Source organism: Sorghum bicolor, chromosome 2 (genome assembly GCF_000003195.3).
Source record: "Sorghum bicolor cultivar BTx623 chromosome 2, Sorghum_bicolor_NCBIv3, whole genome shotgun sequence".
Lineage (NCBI taxonomy): Eukaryota > Viridiplantae > Streptophyta > Magnoliopsida > Poales > Poaceae > Sorghum > Sorghum bicolor.
In genome coordinates, this window is record NC_012871.2 from 67,150,616 (window position 1) to 67,167,990 (window position 17,375).

At 41.5% G+C, this 17,375-nt stretch overlaps 2 protein-coding genes across 6 annotated transcripts; one reads left to right on the forward strand and one right to left on the reverse strand.

Moving 5' to 3' along the window:
- Positions 1,742 to 15,084, forward strand: LOC8074192. Of its 5 annotated transcripts, XM_021452671.1 has the most exons (24): positions 1,742 to 1,903; positions 2,162 to 2,576; positions 2,669 to 2,800; positions 3,185 to 3,273; positions 3,406 to 3,495; positions 3,872 to 4,450; positions 4,535 to 4,589; positions 4,941 to 5,563; positions 5,663 to 5,948; positions 6,051 to 6,168; positions 7,263 to 8,788; positions 8,887 to 8,961; positions 9,388 to 9,520; positions 9,655 to 9,757; positions 9,828 to 9,911; positions 10,878 to 11,028; positions 11,109 to 11,338; positions 11,536 to 11,631; positions 12,110 to 12,259; positions 12,376 to 12,519; positions 13,116 to 13,229; positions 13,814 to 13,996; positions 14,171 to 14,215; positions 14,739 to 15,084. In XM_021452671.1, the coding sequence occupies exons 1-24, from the start codon at positions 1,826 to 1,828 to the stop codon at positions 14,871 to 14,873; spliced, it is 5,634 nt and encodes a 1,877-aa protein (XP_021308346.1). In that variant the 5' UTR covers positions 1,742 to 1,825; the 3' UTR covers positions 14,874 to 15,084. The 5 variants fall into 5 exon arrangements, with proteins under 5 accessions (XP_021308346.1, XP_021308344.1, XP_021308343.1 ...); XM_021452669.1 differs by having other exon boundaries at positions 3,872 to 4,589; positions 10,878 to 11,016; XM_021452668.1 differs by having other exon boundaries at positions 1,743 to 1,903; positions 3,872 to 4,589.
- On the reverse strand, positions 15,074 to 17,367 carry LOC8074193. Its single transcript, XM_002462773.2, has 4 exons — positions 15,980 to 17,367; positions 15,807 to 15,886; positions 15,648 to 15,719; positions 15,074 to 15,557 (listed from the first exon to the last, which is right to left on the reverse strand). The coding sequence occupies exons 1-4, from the start codon at positions 17,009 to 17,011 to the stop codon at positions 15,275 to 15,277; spliced, it is 1,467 nt and encodes a 488-aa protein (XP_002462818.1). The 5' UTR covers positions 17,012 to 17,367; the 3' UTR covers positions 15,074 to 15,274.

Below are 17,375 nucleotides of genomic sequence, written 5' to 3' on the forward strand. Positions count from 1 at the left end.
TTGGAGTTGCTAAAGGAACCCATTTAGCAAGCCAATGATGTGACTAGCCTCTCGAATTCCACTTCCTCTTCTATCGACAATAATGTGTCCTCCCTCCATCTCAATAAAAATATCATTTTAATTTTTAAATATCTTGTTTGACTGTTTGTTTTATTCATTTTTAATTATAAAATAAATAAAATATCAGTAAAGTATCTGTCATAATAAAATAAGTATTAATAAAATATAATATTTATATAAAAAATAAATAAAACAAATAGTCAAAAGAAGGTGTCTGAAATTGTAAAATAATATTCTTTTTAGACGGAGAAAATACTACCGTATCCCTAGCCACGACTACAGGTCACTGGGATGGAACTCCAGAAGTTTGTACTCTGGTTTTACTCGTATATAAATGCTCAAGAGCATCTCCAAGAGACTAGTTAAAATTATATTCTAAACTACAAGATTTAGCCATTGTGTAAAATAAAAAACTTTTTCCAAAACATAGAGTTCCACAACAATCTTTGTATAGGATAGCTAGTGAGGACGACATGCTATATATGACAAGCAAAAATTTAGAATAGCAAACTTGCTATTTTAGCAAACCAGATAGCACACCTGTTGGAGTTTAATTTTTGCTTTAAAAATATAAAAATAGCCTAGATAATATGGATAGCATATCTGTTGGAGTTGCTCTAATATATTTTGAGTCCTTTTGTAAAGAAAATAAAATCCAAACAAGTTCACAGTCTCGATCGATTGTGGGCAACGTGTCACTGCTGGTGGGACCTGCGCACCAGCAACCGATCTATAATCCTGCACGGTTTATGGAAAACCCGGGTCTTTGAAGACACTTGTTCGGGTTCGTATACTACGCCCTTGAACTGTTACCGGGCCCGCTCCTCGTGCCGTGGGCCCATGGCACTGCGTAAGAATGGTTGCTGCACTGGGTCTACATGAACCTAGGTGGTTGGTGTAGTTATTAAACTTTAACTCTCCATAATTTACGAGATATTTTTCTTAAGTAATATATAATTAAATACTAATTATTAAATAAAATAAAAAATAATATATTATTATTAAACTTTAACATCTCGGATAAAAAATGATAGTTATGGACTTCTTGAATTTTAGATATCTTATTTGATCATTTATTTTATTCAAAATTTTTATATAAATATTATATATTTTATTAAGACTTATTTTATTATTAGAGATACTTTACTTATAATTAATTTATTTTATAATTTATATAAATTTTTTAATAAAATAAATAGTCAAATATAAAAGTCAAAATGTTATTTTTTTTTAGAACAGAAAGAGTAGCTCCGGTGCAAAAGTAGGACCACACACACATCACTGATGAAAGAAGACAGTGGGAATCAATCAGTGCTTAGACCGCTGACACCACTGTCGGCCGGTGCGCCGCAGCGCGTCAGGCGTCACCGGCGGCGATTCGCCGGCCTGCTATCAGGCCGTCCAATGGACGAGGTCCATGGAGACAAGAACCACTGCGAACCCTGGCCTGAGCGCCTGACGCGACAATACAATCAAAAGCCAGCCCGACCAAAGCGCCATGCGTCCCCACCACCCCCCACGCTGCTGCAGTGCGGCACTGTACCCGCCGCTGCGCGACCGCAGCTTACCCCATTACTCCACGTCCCCAGCCCCACGCCAGCAGCCCGGCAGTACTAGTACCTACCCCACGCTTGCGAAATCACTTTTCACCCCTCGCATTCTCATCCTCCCCTCCCCTCCCCTCCCTCATCTGCGGTTGCCACTTTGCCAGTCACCAACCACCGACTGAACTGAACCACTCCCCTCGCTGCCGCGGCGCCGCGCCATGGACGGCGCGTCGTGGCCCTCGCGGTGGCCTCCGCCGGCGGCCCCCGCTGCGCCGGTGCCATCGCTGCCGAGCCAGGTACGTCCCTCGTGCGCATCTCGGTGGGGATTTTTGGGTTCGATCGTTTAATGCGGGGGGGTTTAGGAGCGGTTTTCTGTTCGTGTTCGACACCTAAACAGTTCGGGAGGTGCTTTCGCGGTGGCTCGCGAATGGCGTGTTCGCGATTTTGGAGTTGAAATGCTGCCATACGGGGTTGTCTTAGCCGTTCCATTTCCGAGTGCTCATACGTTGCCGCTACCGAACATGGCGTTATACATACCGTGCGTGTAAATGCAGATGGACGGCGTCACTCTGCGCCACCTGCTCCGCCCCTTCGCCGCGCAGGAGGCCGCGGCGGCCGGCCGAGCGGCAGCAGCGCCAGAGCAGCTGGTCGCAAACCATTCGACCTCGCAATCCAGCCTGCCTACGAGAGCGGGGCCGAGCAATGAGTTGCTTGCTCAAGTTCCGGGGAGCTATTCCACTTTCGGTCTTGCGCCGGACCTTACTCGGGCAAATGCGAGCAATGCTGCTGCTGATATCATTGATCTTACTCGGGCTGCTCCGCCCAGCAGTGCCGCCACTCTGCCCAAGTATCCGAGACATGGATTGTCAGCTAGCAGTAGCAATGAGCAGTCCTCTGTTGGAGCACTTTTCCTGAACAAAAGTGCTAATGGAATGGGTGCTTTTACCGGGGAAAGTTTGGCTAACCAAGGTAAGGTTCTATTGAATTTGGAGGCAATGACTAGATGTCCGCAATTGTAGCTTTCCTGTGATCTGACCATTCACGACAATTTCAACTTGCAGGAATAGCAAATGGTGGTGTGCAGTTTCCGGACTCAAGCGTGCATGCACTGCAGAAATTGCCATTCAAATCGATTACTCATCAGCATCCTACACTGCCTGGTGATCGTATTCGTGTCGCCTGTCTGAATGTTGGTGGGTTCAACTTCCAATGTTGTTACAACCTGACTTGACTACCACAGTATCACTGTGGAGGTAGTCTTTTAAATGGCTACAAAGTTACATTATTGAGCATTTTTTGCCACATCCAAAATCTATACCTGGAATGTCCTCAAGACTCAAGCAACCATTTGAATATGCATGATTAGTTGTGTGCAATTAAAACATTTGTACCCAGCTATTGGACAATGTTCCTGCTTTCAGCATTTTAATAGCAATCTGTTTGGTAAAAGTGAGAAATGTTGAGATTACTATTGGTTGATACTTAGTAGCAATATCTTGATGCTGTTTCCTAAATCAATTATCCTTACTTGACATGCATTGTTGAATTCTTCTGACATGCCCATGGTGCTTGAATAGGTGGAGAGTTCTTTCTGGGTGAAGCTGGGCTTTTCGGAGTCATTTGCTTGTGTCATCGGTTGCGAATGTCTGTAGCTAAATTCTGTGAGGTGCTAAAGGATTGTCCTAACTATTTTTTTGCTCCACATTTGAACACTCTGGCTATTTATTTTTCTGCTGGTAAAGTTATCCACTTTATGCCTGAAAAAATGATGTTTTGTACTTGCATATGCTTGTTACAGCATGCTGGAGGAACTCCAGAAAATGCTGGTGAAATTGTCCGTGTGGAGAATGGCATGAGTATTGCACAATGGTTCAAATTCTGCATAGGGGTGAGTATTTTTTTTTTTTTTTTTTTTGCGACATAGGGGTGAGTATTACATCCAGCCGTGGTCCCATCTGTTTTAGTTTGATTGGTCCAAGTTACATATTAATAGAACTAAATACCCTTTGTCCATGAATTAGTTGCAAAATATTACACATGTAAAAGACTTACTACAACAATGAATTTGCTCTTCCTGCACATCTTTTTATTTCAGACATTTTTGTCTCTGGATGGACAAAACAAAGCTTAGGGAAATATGTTTTCTTCACATGCCCAGTTCCAGCATGACCAGTCATGTACACGTTATGAACAACCTTTTTTGTTGGAGTTCAAACATTTATGCAGAGCTGTCATTACATTTCCGCCCTTTTGTATGTATCTAGGTGGGAGGATCTATTGCTAACACCAGGTGGGATTGGCCGGAATGGGCATGTATGAAAAGTTTTCCAGAAGAACACATATTGAAAAGTCTTGCATCAAGAAACAGCGGAACAGGAAAAATGGGGTTATTTGGTAGATATGGAAAAATCACTGGATCTATGAACAAACCAGCTTATTCCGGTGATCTGTCCATTGAGGGTGGAGGACGCACTAATGTTGAGAAGCTAGTAAACGGGTCAGATGAAACATATTACAGAAAGAATGTTGATGTGCGCGAAGCTTTTACAAAGAACTCTGCTTTGCTTCAGAATTCCGCTACGATGAATTTAGGGCTCGCTAAAAACCATCCAGTTCATGCGTTGGACTTGAACCCGCTTACCACTCCTAGTGGAAGCTCACACTTTGAAGCAAGCATGGGAAGACATTACAATGGAAATCATTTGGCCCATAGTTATGGAATCCGTTTGGAGAAAAACTTTGATGCATCCTTTTGTAATCCTATGCCACGTTCTACAGGAGTTCTGAACCATGATAATAGGGCGTGCAAACCAAATTTCCCCCATAAAACATTCCAGGACACGGTGAGCAATGCTTCAAACACTGAATTAAAGCTTGGGCAATCTTCTTATCATCAATCTATGACTCCTCTTTTCCCATTGGGGCAGTCAATGATGATTGAATTTCAGAAACCTCAGACACATAGGCCACCGATAAATCAGAGTGAGCTTACCTTTCTTATTGTGCTTCTTTCATTATTTTCTTTGTGCATTGTTATTCAAAGGTACAACATTAGAAGCTGACTAGGATAATTATCAAAAAAGCATCTACAATTTTGTCTCTGCTTCGCCATGCCAAGACTTTGTAAGTATCAAATTCAAAGGTGACAATTAGGAACTGTTAGTTTTTTTTATTGATATATATCGACTTTTTTTTTTGTATGATTTGGAGCATCATAGTAGAAACATCTGATTTGATCCATAATTATATGTGCACATTCTTTGAGACTTGAGGCATTTTCTGCTTGTGGAACACATATGACATGACATGTAACACCATGATCATGCGGTGCAGATCCTTGTCCAAAGCAAGCAACAAAGATCAACAAAAGTCTATCTGAACATAATGAACCATCCATTAGTACTGGAAATAAGAAGCGACCACTTGAAGTTGTTAATGGCACGAAGCATTCTGAAGGTGATGAGCTTACGGATGACACATCCAAGAATTCATTTATCTCATTATTTCTTTCACACCTTGAGAGGAATAATACACCTGAACCCATCGATGACATTCTCAACAGTAATGAGCACTATCTTCCTAAGGCCCTGGATGTTGCATGTGGTTCTGATCATCCAGAAAGTGCCACTAGACAGATTGAAACAAGGGCGGCTAATGACAATCACTCAAAGTTGACCTCAGCCATTGTTCATATGAAAAGGAGATCAGAGGGCATTTCTCTTTCAGCGGCTTCTGGATATAATCCTCAAGATGCATCCCATCCTAAGAGTCAGGAACATTTGGTTCATGGTGATTCCCTGTCACATTTGCTGCCTAGTCAACCTAACACTGGAATCTCGAAAATTTCTGCAAGAGTTTCATGTCATGCAAATTGCATGAGCTGCACTCACATGGGTAATAAATCCCATCAGGTTGCACATGGTGAGATTGGGATTCCCTTTTTCTATGACAAAATGGTAAGTTGACCTTGTTGCACATAGCAGAAGCAACAACAAGCACATCCATCAAAACGGTTGTTCTTTGTTACTTTTCTATAATCCATGCATTTTGTGCAGGCCCCGGGCCATGGTACTTTTGAGCGAGTTGATGACTGCACACATAGAAGTTTGAGAGCTTTTGCAAAAATCAGCTGCGAGAATGGGAAATCTTGCTGTTCTTCTCGGGAGCTTCTACCTAGCTTTTGCCAAAATGATCAGTCAACACCGGGAAAATCGATTTGTGGATGCTGTTGCAAAATTCAGGAAGAAGTTTCCAAGCTTGGTTTTATACCTGGTCACTTGTGCAGAACTCATTTTTCTAGTGATGTTGGTCCAGTTCTAGCCAATAAGCCTACTCTTGAAGGTTGCTTTCTTTGTCTATAATGTTTGTTTCTATGATGGACAATTGTTTAAATGTTTCCATGTCTTAATTCATTGTAACACCTTTTCTTTTTTTTTGTTTCAGGGCTAGATGAATTTTGTGCTTGCTCCACTTTTACACAAAGATCATCATTATGTTCTCGGGAATACATCTTGCAGTCTTCCTGTTACTCATGTCCCATTGATGGACTGCACTGCAGAAGGTAAACTGGTTTATTTGATCCTTCTGTTTTCCTTGTTGCTATTCTTGCTGGTTATTGCCATCAATGTTTTAGCACCATGATTGTTACCAAGATGCAATATTATGGTTGTGATCAATTCCTGCCTTTTTCTGGTTATTTGTTTTTTTTTCCTCATTTTATATAACATCTAATTATTTATTCTAGCAGCTTACATACCATAATTTGATTTAAATTATTTGTGAAAGTTTTATAGTTTAGGGGTTTAGAGTCACCCTAAGGTCATCTCCACAAGCCATCCTAAATGTAATTCCCCTGTATTCTGATATAGGGGCATCCTAAAAAAAATCCCCTCTAAATACTTCTCTCCTCTAACAGTTCCCCTATCCCATATAACATACAAGGTAGACAACATATCACCCCAAATTCGGATAGGGGGATTGTTGGAGGGCGATTTTTGTTGTATAAACCTTAATTCTGACTTTAAATGTTGGATATGGGAACTCTTGGACTTGGAGATGCTTTAATAGTTCAGGGGTCTGGCACACTTTTTCCATCCTTCAATTCAAATTATAATATCCATTCTGAGCTGTGATCCTTCCTGATTTTTTCTGATTGCAAGGATATATTACTGTAGCATCTGTGCCAGACTAAGATGCCACAACGCTTTGCAATAAGGATCTATCTGGGTTGTCTTTCTTTTTTTCCTTCCCTTTTTTGCAACTATTGTTTTACCATTTTGTACTCTGTACTTGATCTGATCCCAAAGTTCATTTAGGATTTTTGTCAGTCAAATCTTTTTAATTTTAGCCATCCATATCTAAAACATAATATAAATTGACATAAATCGATGTTATTAGATTTGTCATGAAAAATTAAAGCAGTTTCCATTTAAATTGCTAGTCAATATGAAATATTGGAGACCGTCTCGATGTCCTAATGGACTTCTAATTTGGATCAGGAAACAGTATAATTCTCTTAGTACTTAAATCTTGGTTTTTAATGTTACTGCACTTAGTTCTTTTACCATAGCCACATTTGCATCATATTTCAGACCTCATGAATGTGCTTCTGTACCTATCTCCATGCTTCTATTCATGTACTTCTGTTTATTACAGTTCTATGGGACATGCAGCAGATAGCTTAACAAAACACTCTCTATTTGATGCTCTTAATACAAAAGAACGAGGTTCTTGTTGCAATGGAAGATGCTGCTACTCTGTAGTCCCAAAATGTTTGTCTAGTTGTGGCTTTACAAAACACTGTGATGTCAGAATTGATCAAACAGCTCATGCTGCACCTAAAGGCAAACATCAGCTGCAAATGCCTACCAGATGCTGCACACTGGGGGAGAACGAGAAGTTAACATGCCAATGCTTAAGCAATAAAATAGCTGTAAGAAACTTGTCTCAAACTTCTCATTGTAAAGATGCCTCCGATAAAGTAATGAACCAGCCTTCCATTGCTATACCGGAGAGACTGGAGAATGTATCTGAAGCCTCAGTGGCCGATGACAGTTCATCCAAAGCTGTAGCAGAGACAAAGGATGCCTATAGAGATTCTGTAGTATCTAAAGGACAGCCAAATTTTGGTTTCTCATCTGGATCGTCAAGCATTATAGTAACAAAGTTTCAGACGTCACCTGAATTTAACAATATATCCTCCTCTACTGCTAAACATAGCAAACATAAAAATCTATGTGATGAAGGATCAAGAATTGAGAAATGTTCAGCATCCAGCTATGTTCCTACAAGTACAGGATGTGAAGAACCCCTGAATAGTTTTGCCAAATCTGAGCTGGGCCCATCTAGAGTGAAGCGCAAATGTAATCATATTTCTGAGGGAAGGAGACTGGAAGAAAAGGATAAAGAGGAGCATTGTTTTGAACTGCCAAAAAAGACTAGAACGTTGAGGTGCCCTGTTAAAGGTTCTGAATCAGATGATTGTACTAGAGCTAGTTCCCAGTCGACCCAAAAGGGGGGTTATCAACCACAAAATGAGGTTAACTCATTTTCTTGCAGGGTGTTGAGAACCAAGCGGAAACATCCTATTATGCATCTGAATAAGCCTGTGAAACGGCTTCACAGCCAGAACAATTTTTTCGAAAGTGATGAGCAACCAGATGCCAAGGGCAATTTTCTTGGTGGATTAAATTCCTCTGATAGAAAAAGGCAAGTAGAGGATATGAGCACTCCAGATAGAACAAAGCATCACCAGGAAGGGAGTCGAGCATTTGTCCGCAAACTGCCTAAATATGTGTCTCTGAATTGCATTGTTAATGAACCTAACACTAACAGTGAAGGTACTTGCAGTGGGAGTGGTGGGATTGATTCTAGTTTAATTGCTACAGGGATTACAAATGATAACCGGAAATCTCCCAAAATTGTTCCTCTCAGTCTGGTTCTTAAAAAGGCTAAGAGATGCCATGCCGTTAAACTCTGCAAGACAGAAAGCACCCACTTGTATGAGGAGAAAAGCTCAGATTGTTCTGTGAACAGCTCAGATTATTCTATAGATAAGTATTCTGTTGATGATGAAAATTGCAGTCCACAAGCTGAATATGAACTGCAGGATTACAAAAGGAGTAGGTATTCATCTAATGATTTGAGGTCACATGTGGCTCACCGCAAAAGAACATCTAGTGGTATGGTTCGAGAACATTCTTTTCAACTAGTTTGAGCATGTAGCTTGCTTTGATTTTCTCTTAGAATACTAGGAATATGAAAAGGCATCTCATTTCAGTTATTGGAGAAGATGGCCCTCTTGGTCTAACAGATGTGGAAACAAATCACCTGTCAATATCATCATCAAGTAATGGTACGAGAAAAGTACCATAGTATGCTTGGCTGTATATTAGTGAAACCAATTATGTTCCATAAGATGGAAGATGTTTCTCTATATGCTCTGTAGTTAGCACTTTTTAGTATTTTTAGAAACTTTGAAGTCATTTCAGGAAAAAAAAAGATTGATTGTGGTTCACCATGTAGTAAACAGTTAAATTATTATTTTTTCAACGACTTACAGAACTGGTAAGAAACCTTTTTTCCCTTGAAACAGCATAACACAACCGATTTATGCCACATAACTGCTGCTCTTTTGTTTTCACTGAAAAATTACATACCTTAGATTATGTATTAACTATTCACATGAGCAACAGATGTATTTTGTACATAAAAAATGTATCAGGATGCACTAGTAAACAGCACTTTTATTTTACTAACCTAGTATTCCAACTATGTACAGGAACTAAGAATCGAAGAACAAGTGTATCCCTTACTAGGATTAGGAGGCATAAGAAGTTCAGAAGCAAATCGACATGCTATTCTGGCAGTGACAAAGACAATGCTGCGCTAGCCCAGGAAGTGAATGCTACGAGGTTGTGGTTCCATTATATGCATCTTATATATTTATTTTCCAAGAAAGGATACATTCTTGGGAGAACACCCTATGTTTATCTAATTTCTTTCATCACTAACTGATCTGACAAATTCTGCTTAATATCTTATGCAGATACAGTGGAAGGCTCAACTCAGATGCTTCATGCTGTGTTTGTGCGATCTCAGACCTGGAGCCTTGCAATCGATTGATAGAGTGCAGCAAGTGTTATATCAAAGTATTTCATACTACTCTGTACCTGTGCCCTAGTATTACCGCATATTTATAGAGGACTGTATTTTCTGTAGGTGCACCAAGCCTGCTATGGTGTTCTAAAAGTTCCTAGAGGTCAATGGTTTTGCAGACCCTGCAAGGCTAATACCATGAACACAGTAAGCAAAATCATTTTCAGAAAATAATTTATTTAAGCATTTAGTATGTCACGAGATAGATTAGTGAATGCATCCTTGTGGTGATTTATTTAGCATAACGTGTCATATGTGCAATGGCTTCTCCAGTTCATCTTCTTCATCGCTAATTATGCACATTGATTTCTTTGCTTTGAGTATATACTACCTAAAAAAATTATATTCCCCATTCTTGCTGTCCTTAGGAAATAAAGCCAAGGAAATGCCATGTCACAATGATTTATGAGCTCAGCGTGCTGCTTAAAAACAAAAATCATTTGATGGTTCTTCCTGCAAATGGACCTAGATATGGTGCTTCCCGACAATAATTTTTTGACACTGGAACTCGGGAGTATCCGAATATGGTATCTGGAAAGAATATAATTAGGGAATTAGTCATTTCTTTCACCAGTACCAACAATATTCCTAACTGTTGTTACTTTACAAAAGTGGCAAGTTTCTTTATAATATATCAGTAAATCTCCAGTCTGCTTGATCCGCAGATTTGATTTCAGGAAAAGGAAAAGGAGCTGTCTACATGGATGCAGTGTTTTTTTTTTCCCACTGCGTTCTTTTTACTCCGTGGCCAGAGTTTTTTTTTTTCCCTCAAACATGCAGGCGAGCTGCATATTATTATATTAAAGAAGCACAAAGTTTATTCTATCGACTTTGGTTATGTTTAAATGCATCTGTGCGACTGTGCCTTATTGATCTGAACTGTGGACCCAACTACCTTAACTGAAACTTTGCAAGCATTTTCTAGTGGTCGGCCATTCCTGTACCGTCTTGCCTTAGGGAAAACATTTGTTCATGTTACAACATTTTTTTACTCAGACCCTCATGATACAGCCTACCTTTGGTTTACCTAAAATCCATCACATAGAGAATAATTGTTTCTAAGGAACAAAAAGTTTGTTCAGCCTACCAGTCTCTCATTGCATCTGTTTCCAGGTCTGTGTGCTGTGTGGTTATGGAGGTGGAGCTATGACAAGGGCACTGAAAACCAAGAACATTCTGAAAAGTTTGCTCAAAGGTTTGATGACTACAGAAAGATCAGAAAATTATGTTGATTCCTTAGGAAATGCAAGCAGTGAGTGTACAAGTGAGTATTTACATGGGGAAGGTGTCGAACATAACTTGAGCTTCCAAATCAACAAGCTTTGAACATTTTGTTTGCAACAGGCTCGCGAAATGCAGTAGACAGTGCACATGGGGATAGCATTATGAATGCGGAGAACATCACCAGCAATTCCTGGACCTCTGTTAAACACAATTCGAGTTTACTTGGACCACGAACAATGCAGTGGGTTCACATGGTCTGCGGGCTGTGGACACCTGGCACAAAATGCCCAAATGCCACCACAATGAGCGCTTTTGATGTTTCAGGTGCTTCACCTGCCAAGAGAAATACTGTGAGTTCCATACATGCATATTTTGACCATGGAATTACCCTAAGGCCATGTTTGGTTCCCAGGAATTGAAAGGAATTGGAAAATAATCTAATAATAAAATGAGAAGCACTTTCTAGATATTGGTTATTCATAGGATCCAAACAGGCCCTTAATAAACTTTTTCTTTACCTTGACTGTTGCAATTTTTTTTTCATCAGGCATGTTCAATATGTGACAGAACTGGGGGCTCATTTATCAAGTGCCGAGATGTAAATTGTTCGGTACTCTTTCATGCTTGGTGTGCACATCAGAGGGTATGATATCTGTGCATATACTTTTTTTTCTTTTTGCTAAAAATGTCCCTCACCTTTACTTACTGCACACTCATAGGAAATGGTTTGAAACTTCGGTTACAACTTATTGTTTTTGTATATTCTATATTATGTAAACACAGAATGCCTGAAATTCTCTGCATGTTCTTCAAGCAATGCAAGGAATAAGGGGGGTGTTTTGTTGTACATAGTTTCCATGCAGCATGATTCTTTAGGATGATACAAGTCATGTGCTTTCCAATAGTAACAAAAAGGTTCCTGTTTCTTTTTCTCAGCATTCTGTTTTTTTTTTCTGTTTGGTTGTAAAACCATAGTTGGACCTTTTGTAATTTCTCAGATCTTCAATTTCGTACTCGCAGAAAAAAGAGAGAAAATGTCTGCGACTCAATGGTTGCATCTAATATTACATTTGTGGAGTTTATATTTTCCATGTCCGTGTTTGCTTGTTATATCTCAACAGGGTTTGCTGCAAAGTGAGCCTGAAGGTGAGCACAATGAAAATGTTGGCTTTTATGGGCGATGCATGGATCACACCATTGATTTTTCTAGTCACGTTGATCCTAAGAAAGAATACTTGAGAAGCAACAATTGGACATGTGCACGTACAGAGGTAATACTTTTTGAACATTTCTATTGCACGTACAGAGGTAATACTTTTTTAATACCTCATACGAAAGGGAGAAGGCTTTTCTGTATGACTGTATAGCTATGTGTTATTTGAAACAGGGTTTTAAAGGTCGAAAGGGAGAAGGCTTTTTTGATAGTAGCCGTAAGAAATATGAAGAGTACAGTGGTGAGTTCAGTGTTTCCCAAGAACAGATAAATGCTTGGTTACGCATAAATGGTTCAAAGCCTTGCGGAAGAGGACAGGTATTTTCTTTCAGTTATGTTTCATTGTACTCTGTAGCTTCGTATATATACTGTAGTGACACATCATAGCTTGCAGCATTCTCCCTCAGTTCCAAAATTGTAAGATGTTTTAGTTTCGTACTAAGTCAAACTTCTCTTTGACCAAGTTTGTAGAAAAATGCACGTGCTCTACACCATCAAATTAATTTCATTAAATCCATCATGAAATATGTCTTGATAGTGCATTTATTTGGTAATTAGATGTTAATATATTTTTCCGTAAACTTGGTCAAACTTAGAGAAGTATGACTTGGGACAAGTGGTGGAGCTTGACCAAACGAACAGGGGGGGCGGGGGATGGGATGGGACAACTTGGTCTTAAACAAGCTCTGCCCCTGCCTTGCTCAGGCATAGCTGGAGGATTCCTTTCTGTATTGTACTGTGGTTGTTTTTGTGTCTTAATAAAATCTAACAGTGGGGGCCTCCCCTGCTGTTTTTCCTGGTTCAAAAAGGACAAAACTAAATCATCTTACATTTTGGAATGGAGATAAATCTTACAGAATCAACTGCTGGGACAAAGCACTAAATGTTCTATGCATGTCATTTTTCCATTTCAGAAGGAGTACATCCATTACAAGCAGTTAAAAGGGTGGAACCATTTGGTTGTGTACAAATCTGGCATACATGGACTTGGTCTCTACACATCAGTCTTTATTCCACGCGGCTCTATGGTAATTCAGCTGATATGGGAATTTAGTAAAAAGTCAAATTACTACCCCCAAGTTTGGCATATGTCCAGACTCCAGATAACCCCCAAAGGCCAAAACTAGCCTTTCATTTGGTTTAGTCCCCTCGACTATTTCATCTGTTTCCATTTTTTTTTCTCCACATCCAAGTTGATTTTTTTTAATTCCAAAATCTGTGAGGAATTTATGTTACAAATATACATCATATTTTATTATTATTTTGACCGGTTAGGACATCTAATAATAAATTAATACTAGAAATACAAAATTGTATCAAACATAACGCTGAAAAATTTATAATGTAATTTTTTTAAAAAAATAAATCATGACATGCATTATCACTTCACAAAATCTGAAATTAAAACTCAACTTCTCTGTGGAGAAACAAAAAAAAAGATAAATCTTGTTAAGGGGCAAATCGGACCAATTGAGATGGTTGAGGGTAGTAAATCGGACCAATTGATAGTTTAGGGGGTTATCTGGACTTTGGCCAAACTTCATGGGAGTAATTTCGACCTTTTCCTTTAGCAAATAAAACCATTCTCAGGTCTTGCATAAAAATATTTCAGGTTGTAGAGTATGTGGGTGAAATTGTTGGGCAACGGGTTGCTGACAAAAGAGAGATCGAATACCAGTCCGGGAAACGGCAACAATATAAGAGTGCATGTTATTTCTTTAAGATTGACAGGGAGCACATTGTTGATGCCACCCGCAAAGGTGGGATTGCAAGATTCGTCAATCATTCATGCCAGGTAAATAACTTGTGTGTGAACATTCTTTAGACCCCCCTTGGAACATGATGACTTTTCAGATTCTAGTGTGCATGGAACTTGTGTTTCAAACAGGGCTGAATCATCCAGTTACTGCTTATTATTCTAATTTATGCATTTATATTCATTAAATTCGTTCAATCTTTGTTGGATCAGCCAAACTGCGTTGCGAAAATAATCTCTATCAGGAATGAAAAGAAGGTACTCCTTTTGCCTATGTTTGTTTATTTTTCTTATAAAATTTATCTTCCACATTGTAAATTTTAGTCTAAATGCCTTGCATCAGCCTCATTAGAAACCTAAATAAATATCTCCTACCTCCGACTTAAATTGTACTCCCTCCATCCCAAAATAAATATAAATTCATGGAATCACCTTGCTCTTTTCTATAAATTTGGTTAGAAGTTGATTTAATTTGGGACTGAGGGAGTAATTCACTTTGGTTTTGTCCTAAGTCAAACTTCTTTAATTTTGACTAGGTTTGTAAAAGAAACTAATAACATCCGACATCAAATTTGTTTCATTAGTTTTTTCACGCGATATTTCAATGGAGAATTTATTTGAACTTGTAGATATTGACATATATATATTTTTATAAAAACATGGTTAAAGTTAGAGAAGTTTGACAAAGCCAAAGTGAACTACAATTTGGAGCGGAGGCCGGAGGGAGTATATATGTTAAGCCACAGGGTTCTCACAACTTGGTATTTCTATGTTCATCCAGGTAATGTTCTTTGCAGAACGGCACATAAACCCAGGGGAGGAAATTACTTACGATTACCACTTCAACCGGGAAGATGAAGGCCAGAGGATCCCTTGCTTTTGTAGATCAAGATACTGCAGGCGGTACCTCAATTAGTTCCCGGTGTGCCATTGTGGCGTAACATGTCTATATAACATTTCTTTTCATTGTTTCGGACTGCAGTTCATGTCTGCTGTATATAAACTGTAGGAATTTGTATGTAGAACTGTGAAGTCAGATGTTATGAAGCTGTATGTAAGACCGTATAGTCCATGTGACACGAAAGTTCCATGTCGGGTAAATGATCAACGGGAAAGGAAAAAAAAAACTGATGTGCATTCATAGATATCAAGGATAATCAAGGGACGTACAAGCTCCAATCATACAACTTCTTACGCCATAAACAGCAACCCTGGTCCAATGTAACAATTGAACCCTAAGTACAGTAATGCCATTATACCAGTAACGAAAATATAAAACGAACTGATACATCCCAACGCAAAAGGGTCCAACATCATTCAGTTGTAGTTTGTGTTCAAGAACGGGTTCTTCTCGTTGTAGAAGGGATTTGTGAAACTGCTGGTGAGGCTTTCATTGACTTTCTTCCCTTTCACCACCGAGTCCGACTGATGCTGAGAGAAGGTCCTGGGGTTGAAATTGTCATCGAGGTCGATGTCCTCAAAGGTAGCCCAGCCCTCACTGTCAGTGATGTCCCTCTGCTTCTCCATCTCTTCGACGTGCTCCTTGAACTCTTTCTTAGCGGCGGTGATCACGCCATCCCCATGCTGATCGCACCATGCCCTGCAAAATAAAAATAAAAAAAATGTCACCATCTCAGTTATGAGAAATCATGTGCCTAATCTGAATGGTGGATGGCCCAGTGTGATCTACTTTGGGAAGAAGGGCTTGAGGTCAGATTTGTCCACTGGAAGCTTTGTTGAGATGGCCTCGATCTGCTGATTGCTACAAAATCCAAGAGTCAACCATCTTTGATCAACAGAAGATCGAAAGAAATTACATTCACTAAGAACAGAGTGAACTACAACTTACGAGAAGTTCAAGTTCCGATTTGTAGATGATAGCTCAGCCTGAATCCTTGAGAGCTCTTTCTTTGTGTTCTCCACCAGCACCTTCAGTGATTCCAGATGCATTTTGTAACTTTATCAGTGCTACTCCTTGAAAAAGCTTATACAGGACGAAGAGGAGTCAGCAATTCACATTACCTTATCACGCAGCAGCTCGGAAGCAGAGTCATCATCCGTGTTCGAGTGCAGCCTCGTCTTGGCCCTCTTGGCATCCGGGCTAGAGGCAGCCATGGGGCTCGCCTCCAGCTGGCACTCGCTGTAGGATGAGCGCGGAGGAGCACGCTGCGGCTGCTCACCGGTGGCTGCCGCCTCGCCACTGTTACAGGCACCAGCTTTCTTCCACTTCTTGATGCCATCGAACCCCCACGAGCTTTTCTTCTTACCTTTCACCGTCTCTTTCTCGTCGACCCCTTCCTCCCCCGCAGGCTCCTTGTTCTCGGTGCCATTGCCGCCGCTGTGGAACATCCCCGCCAGATGCCTCCTCTTCCCCTTCTCGGCCTTCCCGGAGGGCACCGCTTCCGACGGCGAGCTCTCGGCCATGAGGACTGACGCGTTGTTGGCGTCCACCGGGGCCAGCGGCGGCCTCGATGCGCTGCTGTTCACGTCCTGGTCCTTCTTGGATCTGCTCTTCCACGGCGTGATGAAGGCCTTGTGCTTCGGCTTGTCGGAGGCCGCCGCAGTAGCGGGGGGAGGCGGCGGGTCACGGAGGTCGATCTCAGACCACTCCTCGGCCGAGACCTCGGCGTCGGGGCAGTCGACGACGACGCCGAACGCGGCGAGCCGCTGCACGAGGGGCGCCTTGGACGCGTTGTACTCCGCCGCGGAGACGCACTTGGCGTAGAGCAGCTCCTGGAGGAAGAGGAGCTTGTCGCGGAGCACCGCGGGCTGCTCGGGGTGCTGCGGCGGCGCGACGAGCGCCGCGAGCATGGTGCCGCGGAAGGCGGCGACGTCGGAGGCCGGGACGATGCCCTCGCGGTGGAGCGCCGCGAGGTGGAGGATGCGGTGGAAGGACTCCTGCTGCCACTTGAGCTGCTCGGCGTGGCGCCGCGCCGCGGCCTGGTCGGCGGTGAGCCGCCGGCCCACGCGGAAGGAGGGCAGGATGGACTTGCAGAGCGACGCGATGGTGTCCTGCAGGCCCGAGTAGTACGTCGGCGTGTACGTGTACCCCATCGCCGCAGAGCTTTGCTGTCGGCGCCGCTTCTTTGGCGATCTCTCGAGAAGCTGAGCAAGGGAGCGTCACAGAGTGATGGTTCTTGGAGGGAGAGGAGAGGTGGGTGGTGTGGTTTGGTGAGAGAGGTCCCTCTGGTTTTGTTTGGCTTTTGTCCCAACGGCTGCGGGGGTGGAAACTAGCCGTTGAGGGGAGGGTTGAATCTGCAGATGGACCCCACTTGTCAGTGAGGTCATAAGGACGCACCTCACGCCTGCGGCCTGTCCCCAATATCTACCTGGCACTGGCAGCTTCCCTTGCATATGCGACTGTTGGATTGAGGTCCATGTGATGAGGCCCTTCTGACCTCTGAAGTCTGAACCCTCA

What these genes read in the sequence shown, in the direction of transcription:
- LOC8074193 (XM_002462773.2), bottom strand. Translation starts at nt 17,011, where the DNA reads ATGGGGTACACGTACACGCCGACGTACTACTCGGGCCTGCAGGACACC. An exon ending in AATCGGAACTTGAACTTCTC is followed by an intron (nt 15,720 to 15,806) that starts GTAAGTTGTAGT and finishes TGGATTTTGTAG; the next exon opens with CAATCAGCAGATCGAGGCCA. An exon ending in CTCAAGCCCTTCTTCCCAAA is followed by an intron (nt 15,558 to 15,647) that starts GTAGATCACACT and finishes TTTATTTTGCAG; the next exon opens with GGCATGGTGCGATCAGCATG.
- LOC8074192 (XM_021452668.1), top strand. Translation starts at nt 1,826, where the DNA reads ATGGACGGCGCGTCGTGGCCCTCGCGGTGGCCTCCGCCGGCGGCCCCC. An exon ending in TGCAAGCAGTGAGTGTACAA is followed by an intron (nt 11,029 to 11,108) that starts GTGAGTATTTAC and finishes TGTTTGCAACAG; the next exon opens with GCTCGCGAAATGCAGTAGAC. An exon ending in CTTGGTGTGCACATCAGAGG is followed by an intron (nt 11,632 to 12,109) that starts GTATGATATCTG and finishes ATATCTCAACAG; the next exon opens with GGTTTGCTGCAAAGTGAGCC.